Below are 11,662 nucleotides of genomic sequence, written 5' to 3'. Positions count from 1 at the left end.
TATATATATATATATAAGGAAGAAAAAGGATAAGACAATAAGGGCGCCTACTGGATACGATTTATACAAGGGGGGGAAAAAAGAGTAAGGTTTGCTCAAAGAAAAAAAAAAGAATGAGGCAATAATGTCGCTCATACCGATTTGCATAGTTGTGTTTTTCTAATTTGTTTAATAGGACTTGACTGACTTGCTTATATATAGCTGTGGGTAAAGATTATATTTGTCTCATTAATTGAGGATCTATAAATTCAAATCATTTTTGTTATATAATAATATCCATCCTGCATGCTGTGGGTCAAAACATAACCGGAGTGCATTTATAGCTGTAGACTCATGCATGGCTTAAGTCAAGCCGCAGTAAAAGTAAGCGGCTTTATGGACAAAAATGTAATGATGTAAAGTCTGATTTCACAGTGTATTATTCTCATATATTCCTCATGCATAAAGAAAGTAAGCGTGGAGAAATGAAGATTCATAATTATCTTGCAAAATTTCGGCAAGTACATGTATTGAACCAAACAGTTTAATTAGCAGGGGAAGAGAAGTAAAACTAAAGATGGAAATACAAAATTAATCATGATTCATGAGCGCCTAAGTCCTTTAAAACTAGCAATATTTGCAAATGGCCATTTACTTGGAAGACATAAGAAGCTAATTATGCTCGGAATATATAACTAAGTATAATTAAAATTCCATCTAATCCGCAATAGAGTGAAGTTGAAGTTTGAGCAACTTGTTTGCCTCAACAGAAGAGAGGAACTGAATCCAAGCCTAGAAGCGGCCAAATCAAACTGGAGAAGATTGTCCTCAATCTGATGCCCACCAATCACAATGGCTGTAGGAGTGAACTTCACACCCCAATCAACGAACCGAAGCGGACCGCCATCAACAGCTCCAAGGCACAAAACATCCTCACTAACCCTAACCATGGAGTTGGCGCCAAAAACCCTCCAGTACACATTCTCGTGCTGCAACACAAGGTCGATCGGGGGCACGGCCGGGCCAGTTCTCGTGCTACCGATGTTCTTCGAGCTGAAGCACGACCCGAACGGCGATACCGCGGCGACTTTAGAAACCTTGTTCCCTAGTTCTTTAACAAAAGCATCAACAACGGCATTGTATATGGATGTTTCCAACACGGTGTAAGGATTGACAGTGCTGATCTTTGTTCCGCCATAGCCTTCGCTGTCAATTGACAATAGTGTAGTATTCAACGCGACGGGTTTGCCGTTTATCTTAACGCTCTTTACTCCGATGAAATACTCTGCCGACGCCTCACCCGCGGAACTTGTGACGAGGCTTACCGGGTTGCGGATGAGAGGAGTGTAAGTAAGAGACTTGGAGACGTCAATTCCAGGAAGCAAAATATAAGGCCCGTCTCCGAGAAATACAGCACCAAAAGTTTCCTCCTTCGTGGAAGGGCTCAAGCAAACGGCAAACTTCCTCGGAAAGCTAAAAGCAGCGGAAAACAACGAAGGCATCGATACCTTGTTCCATCCAAGTCCCGCCACTCCAACTGCACCACTCACAAGGCCTTCCAAGAGAGAAGTCGGCGCGCAAGAGAAGAGAAACTTGGCGACCGACACGATTTTAGTGGGGTTTTTCCCATCAGTGGATTGGATGTAGAGAATATCTTGTGAGAAGTCACCACTGGTAGTGGTGCTGATAAAAGGGTTGTGAGGGAATTCGACGCAGACGTCGTCTGACGGGTTGGGGTTGGAAGTGCAGGCCTTGGAGCCGCTGAGATTGCACCGAGCGGACCGGCAAGGGACGGGGTTTTTGGTGGAGGAGTTGAAGGCGTTTTCGCAGTCGACCCAGAGGAATTCGCCGCCGAGGTCGATGGCTAGCTTGATGGGGACGGGTGGCGTGCGTTGAGCGAGGGTGGTGTAGTATTGGAGAGTTGAGGCGTCTTTGGATACGCGTATGCCGAGAGCTTTGGGACGGAATGAGGACTGGGCTGTGGAGAGGGAGAAGAGAAGAGACAGAAAGCAGAAGAGAAGGGAATGCAAAGAGGAAGATGAAGCCATTTTTAGAAACGAGGTTGAGTTGATGAGTGAGGAAGTATTGGGGAGGATAATGGGTATTTATAGCTTATTGGATTCGAGATTATATGATGTTGGGATTCTATCAAACCTTGTCGTGTTTAGTGCCTGCATGTAATTAGGGGGAGGCGGTGGCAGCCTTGGAGACTTGAAAGCGTCAAGTTTGTAGTCTTTGATGGCGGCTAGAAAGGTGTATATGATTAAGGGCCCGTTTGGTTGAACGGTGGTTTAAACTTCAATTTTAGTTTAAACAGTGTTTTTTTCGTTAAAAAAAAGAACCTAAAAAGTTTTACTACAATATTTTCTCCCATAAAATTTAAATTCTAATTCAAACCACTTGATTTAAACTCACCTTGCAAACGAGCCCTAAACAAACCACTTCTCTCACAAACCTTTTTTTTCCCCCTTTTGCTGGAGGAGTTTGGATATACTTTCAAGTTGTGGTTATCCACGTATAAAAATAAAAAATAAAAAACACTAGAAATGATACAGTTTTGGTGCCTGGATTATAACCTTTACCTGTTTAAACACAATACAATACAATATAAACTACTAAACATGCCCTAAGATCATTGGATAGATCAATCTTTGGTAGAAAAACGTATGGCCCGTCTCTCTAAAGAAAACGACATCCTTTGAGTTTGATGTCGTAGAAGAGATCAAACAAACAATGAACTACATGTTCTCTTGTATGAGGCGACTTATGTTGAGAAGGGTTAAGAAGCTGCAATTCTTTGACTTTGACCATTAAAAACAAAAAGCTCTGCAACGCGGTAGTATTATATGGAGATTTTAATGTGTCCATCATGTTATAAAGATCTTATCCAATAATTGATTATACTTAAATCGTGCTGTAAGAAACCAGCTATAGATTATGTGTAAATTAATAAACTAACTAGCTAGGTGAAAAATCTTCAGTAGTAATTACGTGTAATTAATTGAGAGCTTAAAAATGAACATCGTAGAGTCAACATTCATAAATATACTTAGAATATTGATGTTGGAAGATTTAATTAAAAGTAGTCATTTTTATATTTTAGCCATGTTTTTATTTATTTATTTGTGGTTATTTATTTAGTATGTCGTTTGTCTTAGTGAGTCTTTTGTTTTTTTTGTTTTTTTGTTTTTTTTTTTGGTGAGCTATAAATAGCTACATTACTAAGTTTAATAGAGAAATTTGAATATTTTGACAATTGAATTAGCGTTGAGTTTTCTCTCTCGTTTTCAAGAGATTTTCCCCTTGTGAATTTTAGACTTTTAAATCTCTGTCTTCCATCCGGATTAAGCCGGTAAAATCTATACTATCCTTTCTACTGTATCAATCTTAGCTCGTTTCTTATAATTATCCAGAAGGAAACGAATATTAGCTGATCGATTGGCGTCTCATGGCGTTCATCTTATGTCTGAAGTCTGAACATGCTGTTAGTTTCAGTCTCCGAGTGTCCATATCATTTATGTTTGTAAATTATTAAGGAAAAAATAGCTGTCATATGCAATAACAGCTGTCCAAAGGAAGCCACATCTTCCTCAGTTAATATGCAATAACAGCTGTCATAATATTCTCCTTTAATTCCTACCAATCATCTTGTAATTATATGCTAGCTATATAACCCTAATTATAGGACCGTATCAATCTTTACCATTCTTAGTCTTGTAAGTATCTGTGTATATACACACTTTGTAAATCAATAAACGATAACAAAATCATTTTTCACCAAAACTCTTTACTCTGTTATGGTATCAGAGCAGAAAAAACTCTAACGAGTCGATCTCTTCTTTTCTGCTCTATATTTTCTTCTTTCACCATGGCTGAAGAAGGGTCAACCCTGTTGTTCCTACTGTCATCCATGCACCAGCACAACTTGTCTTCATCAACCCCGCTGCTCAACTACCATTGAAACTCACCCCGAACAATTACCCCGCTTGGCGAGTCCAAGTCCTATCACTCCTTTACGGATATAATCTACTTGGTTATGTCAATGGAAATATCCCACAACCTCCGGCCATAGTGACTCAAAATGGAGTCGAATCTCCCAATCCGAATCACACTCATGGGTTCAACAAGATCAGCTCTTGCTTCACTCCATTTTTGCATCTTTGTCTGAATAGCTAATGGCTTATATTGCCTCCTCTACATCATCTCGTGATGCGTGGGATAGACTCACCAGGCTCTATGCAAACCGCTCGCAATCTCGTGTCCTCTTTCTAAAAGAAAAACTCTCCCTCACAACTCGTGGTGAAAAATCTGTCACCGAGTTCCTTCAGACACTTAAGAGTATTGCTGATCAACTGGCACTTGTTGGGGCTCCACTGCAAGAGGATGATCTTATCCTTCACCGTCTAAACGGAATAGGACCAGAATTTAAGGAAATCAGCAGAGCCCTCCGTGCAAGAGAGCAACCCATCTCATTTGAAGCTCTCTATGACAAACTAGTGGAGTATGAAGATTTTCTCAAACGAAATTCTCCTCAAGGCGGGCTCACTCTGATCACAGCCAATTTTACACAAAAGAATAGTTCCGGTCACAACAAGCCAGGAAAGTCTCAATATCATCATAACCGAAACAACTCGGTGCAACAAAATCAATCTCAACAAGCATGGTCACAGTCTCAACAAGCCAACTAATCTCGAAACAGAAATTCCAACCTGGTGTGTCAATTCTGTGAAAAGCATTGTCACAACGCACGTGAGTGCTACACAGCAAAGCGTTTGATGGGACTCCCAGTTCCTCCCAAAGCCAATCACGCCACCATCAACAACAGTGGTACAACCTCAAATTGGCTTCTTGATAGCGGTGCTTCGCATCGTATCACATCTGACATGAATAACCTTACTCTTCGAGAGCCCTATGAAGGTCCAGATAACATCGTCATTGGTGATGGTACAGGTGTTCAAATCACACACACTGGCACATCTTTGCTCTCCAATTCTTCTAATTCTTTTTCACTTGATAATGTCTTATGTGCACCTCATATGTAACGAAACTTGATATCTGTTTGTCAATTTTGTAAAACAAATCATACATCCATTGAGTTTGACCCAACTTCTTTTTGTATTATGGATCTAACCACAGGGGAACCGTTCACTCGAGGACGCAGCAAGAATAACGTGTATGAGTGGTCAAGCGTCAGGGAGATTCAACCGGTAGAAAAGCAATCTCATGTTAGTGTCAAGGCCACTCTTGATCGTTGGCATGATCGTCTTGGCCATCCGTGGTCTAAAGTTTTGAGTCGTGTCGTGTCCTCTAATAAACTCCCTATGCAATCAAGTCAATCTCAAGTCTCTTTTTGTGATTTGTGTCAATGTAACAAAAGTCACAAGTTGCCTTTTGGTGTCTCCACTTTATCGAGTCGTCATCCATTGGATTTAGTCTAAACTGATGTCTGGAGTCCATCCCCGATTCGTTCTATGAATGGATTATCTTATTATATTATTTTTGTTGACCATTTCACAAAATATTCTTGGATGTTTTCAGTAGCTAGCAAATCTGATGTTTACTCTATCTTTTCAAAGTTCAAAAACATGGTCGAGAAATTTTTTAGTTGTTCCATTACCACTATTTATACAGATGGTGGCAAAGAATACGAGGGCCTAAAAAACTTATATGAAATTCATGGCATCCAGCACCTTGTTTCTCCCCCATACACACCCCAACATATTGCTTCCGCTGAGCGCCGTTATCGACACATTGTCGAAACGGGTCTTACCTTACTTCATCGTGCTTCTCTACCACTCTCCCTTTGGCCTTATGTTTTTTCTGCTGCAGTTTATATCATTAACCGATTACCGACGCCAATTCTTAATGGAAAATCCCCTTTTGAGTGTCTTTTTGTCAAAGTTCCCAACTATTTAAAACTAAGAGTTTTCGGGTGTCTTTGTTATCCGTGGTTGCGTCCATACACCAAGCATAAACTAGAACAAAGGTCAAGGCCATGCATTTTTCTGGGTTACTCTAATCTTCACAACGCCTATATTTGTTTTGAACCCAAAAATAATCAAACTTTTTTTCTCGGCACGTTCAATTCGTGGAGGATCATTTTCCTTCTTTTTCCACCTTCCATGATAAGGATAAAATAAATGATTTTGCTCTCTCCAAATGGGCTGCCATTACCCCTTCTTTGAAGTCAACAAACATTGATATCCCACCAAATCAGCAAGATTCTCATCTCACAAATAACACCTCAAGTCCCACTCATTCTAACCTTTTGAATTTACCTCCATTACACCTTCCACGTACAGCCTCTCCAACTTCAAATATTCCTTCCATAACATGCTCTCCAATCAGCCAAGAATCATGTCCATCCATAACTAAAGTCTTCCCTGAAGCCTACCATTTCACCACACCCGCAATCCACTTTACATACCATATCAACTCAATCCACTTCTATGTCCAATGATCATTCTCCACTTGACACTTTGCACGTTGCTACTTCTTCACCAGTTGATGATCCCCACGTGGAAACTTCTCATTCTCACAATATTTCGGCTTCGGATCCGAGCGTGGTCTCTTGTAGGTATGATTCCTCTCCTACTTCTTCCTCACACTCACCTTGCCAAAACCATGATAATCCCTCCAACACCCACGGCATGACCACAAGATCTAAAAATAATATATTCAAGCCTCTGACAAAGTTCTCCTATGCTGTTACAAAATATCCTCTACCACCCACTCTCGAACCCACCACAGCCAAGCAAGCCCTCAAAGACCCTAAATGGAGAGATGCCATGTGTGATGAGATGAATGCTCTTCTACGCAACAATACTTGGGATCTAGTTCCCCGTAAAGCCCATCACAATGTTGTCGGTTGTAAATGGGTTTTCCGCATCAAACGTCTTTCCGATGGCCGTATTGATCGCTACAAAGCCCCCATCAACACCCAAGGGTAGATTATCCTGAAACTTTTAGCCCAGTCATTAAGCCCACCACCATTAGAGTTGTATTAAGCATCGCAACCTCTCGACAATGGCCGATTCACCAATTGGATGTCAATAATGCATTCCTTCATGGCCACCTTTCCGAGGAAGTTTTCATGTCTCAACCACTGGGTTTTGTTGATGAATTTCGACCTCAACATGTGTGTCAGCTCCGCCATTCTCTTTATGGCCTCAAACAAGCACCGCGAGCTTGGTTTAACGAGCTCAAAGCATTTATTTTAACTCTTGGGTTCATCAACTCCAAGTCCGATTCTTCCTTATTTGTCTACACTGACAAATCTTGTGTGCTTTATTTTTTGGTATATGTTGATGATTTATTAATAACAGGCAATTCTCCATCAGCTGTCCAACAAGTGATTAATGCTATGGCCCATCATTTCTCCATCAAGGATCTGGGAGCTCTTCATTTCTTCTTAGGTGTTGAGGCCATTCCAACTGCTCAAGGTCTTTTTTTATCCCAACATAAGTATGTCTGTGATCTCCTTGAGCGCTTTAACATGGAAGGCTCTAAGGAAATTGTCACACCAATCAGCACATCTACCCCACTTGTTCTCAATGATGGTTCTGCTTCTACTGATGCCACTCAACACCGAAGTATCATCGGCGGCATGCAATATTTGTCTCTAACACGACCGGATATTGCATACACCGTAAACAAACTCGCTCAATTGATGCATGCTCCTACCCAATCACATTGGACGGCTGCAAAGCGCTTACTACGTTATCTCAAAAATACCATTTCTCATGGCTTGTTGCTTCAAAGGTCATCTCCCCTTCAACTAACGGCCTACTCGGATGCCGATTGGGCCGGTAATCGGGATGATTGCACATCAATTTCTGCATACATAATTTTTCTCAGATCAAATCCAATCTCCTGGTGCTCCAAGAAGCAGCGGACCGTCGCTCATTCGTCAACCAAAGCGGAATACCGGTCGGTGGCCTCTGCCACTGCTGAAGTTTCTTGGCTTGTCAACCTCCTCACAGAACTACATATCCAGCTTCCTAAAGCTCCTCAACTTTTATGTGATAATCTTGGGGCCACTTACCTTTGTGTAAACCCTGTTTTCCACTCCAAAATGAAGCATATCAAACTTGATTATCATTTTGTTCGTGAGAAGGTTGCCAATGGTTCCTTGCATGTATCACACGTCTCTACCCATGACCAACTTGCCGATATTCTTACAAAGCCGCTTAGCAAGTCTCAATTTCACTTACTTCGGTCCAAGATTTGTGTCTCCAACGGAAGATGTCTTGCGGGGGCATATTAAGGAAAAAACAGCTGTCATATGCAATAACCGATGTCCAACGGAAGCCACATCTTCCTCAGTTAATATGCAATAACAGCTGCCATAATCTTCTCCTTTAATTCCTACTAATCATCTTGTAATTATATGCTAGCTGCATATCCCTAATTATAGGACCGTATCAATTTTTACCATTCTTAGTCTTGTAAGTATCTGTGTATATATACACTTTGTAAATCAGTAAATAATAACAAAATCACCAAAACTCTTTACTCTGTTATAAATAGATACACTAGGATAGAACGATATACATATATATATATATATATATATATACATTAATAATGGTGTATCTTTTCATTGAATAAGTTAAATAATAATAAAAAGTTAACCTAACAATCAAGGAATTTCTATCACATTTATAATTAAAATTGAGTAAAGCCTAGTATAATCAAATTAAGTTTATTTCACATGGAGCAAATTCTAACTATCCCGTTAGCATTTCTTTACATATATATACACACACACATAAGGAATTTCTTTACATATATACAATATTGTTCACACTACTTATTATTTCATTCAAAGACTTGCCGCCTTATCTCTTTGGGAACAGGAATCTGGGCACGTTTTTGGATCATCTCATACACCAATTTAACGCAATATCATGGGCGCCATGTGATTTGGTTTCCCTTCGAGAAAAGTTCCTGACCAATTAGAAATCAATAATCATGCAGTTGTTCATAAAATACATTCAATAGCATCGCTCTGATTTATTATTTAAGATGCCTTTTAAAGATGATTAGTATATTTAATTTGATGTCTCACGATTTTCTCAAATAGTAAAAATGAATAATATATTAAAGATGATTATTACCGTTGATTCTCTAATGAATAGTCATGAATACGAGTTCGTTACTTATTTAAGTACCGAATCAACTATCAAAAGAATTATTTATTTACTTTTTCAAAGAAAAAAGAATGGATTCTATGTTGTATATTTGCATTCTTAGTTATTCATTTTATCATGTTTCCAAGATATAAGAAATCGTATTTAGGATCTCAAAATCCATACAAAGTACAAAAATACGAATCCATAAATAGGAATCTATTAATAACTCAGGATTAAAATCATTCTATATATGACCATCGGTAAACTAAAATTTGATTTTCTATACTTAACAGAAATTATCAGAAAATCAAATTTTATTTGTGTCCCAGTTCTACACAATCTTATTATGCATAATACACTTATTCAATATCCCTATATATCACTGATGCGGATAACACCATTTCATTCTTAATAGGAATGACGAGTACCAGTAATGATTTAATTAAAGATTTCGTAACTTTAATTAAATTCATTACGATCATTATTTTGATTATTATCTTTAAATATTATCGTCTCATATATAACACTCATATACAATATTTACGGTCACATAAATAATCACAAAATTTTCAATGATATTCATAAAGTATTCAATAATACATGCACATAAATAATGAATAAAATATTTTATTAATTAAGTAATAAATATCCTTATTAGATCTCAAGTTTTAAGGACACTATTCCTAACACAAGCTCTCCCGAGCCAAAAGTTTAAAGGTCGTGTGGTGTCATCAAAGGAAGTAACTGGCGTTAATTGAATATATTAAATGATTGAAGATTAATTCGCATTGATTTATTTTATTTGTTATAACTCCTGAAAAGTGAAAAGCCTCATTGTAATTAAAGAGAGAATTAACTCTTGAATTAATGTGAAATTCAACAGCCCCGATCTCAATGTACTATAAATTCTTTTGATTTGAGAGGAAAAGAGACGCACTTAATTTTAAATAAAATTATCTTGAAATTCTCTTTACTTTGCTCTTATTATTTTTCTGAGGTGACTTGTGTTTCATGAGTGCTCATTCAATTTCCTTAGACTATTTATTTTTTCAATCCAAATTATTAGCACTCTAGGGACGTTGATTAAGTGTTGGACAAAATTTTGCTCTAAGATTTTACATTAGTGATATCAAAGTGATTATATAAAAACATATAGGTTTTGAGAGATAAGTACTTAAATTGTGTGATTTAACATGCAATATTCTTTTTCATCATACTAAAATTCTGTAACTGTTGAAAGTTAACGTAGTTATTATATTCAAGCTGTGATCCTACTGCTAGAAAAAAAAAATATATATATATATATATATATATTTGTTTTGGGAATAACTATTAGAAGTTCTGTATGTACTTAACATCCGGGGTTAACATGGGATAAAGATGGTATTTTGGTGGCCAAAAGGTGAAATTAACCGAAGAAAGTATCAATTGATATTATAGTAATTTCCTTTTATGATAAATAATTCAAATCATGTAGTTACGTTATTTCTTTTTACTTTGTTTAATTTAGTAATTGTGCAATTATTTCGTGAAAATATTTTTTTTTTTAACATACAATGCGAGATCTTAAGAAGAAAAGAAAACATTAGAACTATAACTAGTATAAGGAAAACAAAAAGAAAGAAAGAAAAAAAAAAAAAAAAAAAAAAAAAAAAAAAAAAAAAAAAAAAAACTATGTTCAAAAGTACAATATGAGCTTAAGTAACAATTACATGGTCAAAAATATTGTACCGTATAGTGTCGGTGCTCACAAAGTCGGAAAAATTTCTAGAAAAATGTGACTTAATTAAATGCACGTTGCCAATCTAAAAGTAATAGTAAAAAAATGCTCCATAATTGCCACGCATGTGAAAGTGATAATTACTGTACATATCGATACTGATTATTGGTATAACTTGTCTACTACTTCATTGTTTAATTGAAAGTTGAACCCAAATCATCTATATTTTAATTAATAATTCAACAAAAGTAGCAGAAATCATCTTGATTATTATATTCTTTTTCCGATCGATTAGAGAAGCTGGTCAAACTTATTGATCGTTATCTCCCAAGCTTTGCTTTGTTAATGCTAATGAAGATTAAATATTCTCAGTCCTGGAAACATGGGTACAGATTGGCTTTGGCTCCCACATCATTAATACTTATCGGCCACTATTATTTAATCCACTCGCCACATCACAACAAGATTTTTTTGTCCCCAAACATATATGGGCAACAACATGTGATTCTCGTGCACTCATGACTAAACAAGAGACTGCTGGTGCTTTTCGATCTGGAAAGCAAACCAATACTATATAATATATACATATAAATAGTATTATCCTTATTTCTTTTTCAGTAATAATAAATTATGGTGTCAGTCCTCCATATCTTTATTGTTTATAAAAATAAATCTTAAGTATGAGCCAGTGCCAATTAAATAAAAAGGACCTGATACATTTTTATTTGAAGGATATATTGTACAATTTTACATACGCTACTATGTTACCATAGATCTAATGTTGCACAGTTTAACTTAGGAGTGATGCTACCGCGAATATCAAACCTGC

At 37.3% G+C, this 11,662-nt stretch overlaps 1 protein-coding gene across 1 annotated transcript; it reads right to left on the bottom strand.

The window, feature by feature from the left end:
- Window positions 1–460: 460 nt before the first annotated feature.
- LOC112091451 (basic 7S globulin-like) lies at window positions 461–2,041 on the bottom strand. The gene has a single exon (XM_024165144.1). The coding sequence runs from the start codon at window positions 2,025–2,027 to the stop codon at window positions 675–677; it is 1,353 nt and encodes a 450-aa protein (XP_024020912.1). The 5' UTR covers window positions 2,028–2,041; the 3' UTR covers window positions 461–674.
- Between the last annotated feature and the right edge of the window lie 9,621 nt (window positions 2,042–11,662).

The sequence above is a fragment of the Morus notabilis genome, unplaced genomic scaffold (genome assembly GCF_000414095.1).
Source record: "Morus notabilis unplaced genomic scaffold, ASM41409v2 Scaffold2172, whole genome shotgun sequence".
Lineage (NCBI taxonomy): Eukaryota > Viridiplantae > Streptophyta > Magnoliopsida > Rosales > Moraceae > Morus > Morus notabilis.
Note: the sequence above shows the minus strand (reverse complement) of the source record. Positions and strands in the feature narration are given on the sequence as shown.

Excerpts from the sequence above, each read along its gene's own strand:
- LOC112091451 (XM_024165144.1), bottom strand. The coding sequence starts at position 2,027 with ATGGCTTCATCTTCCTCTTTGCATTCCCTTCTCTTCTGCTTTCTGTCT.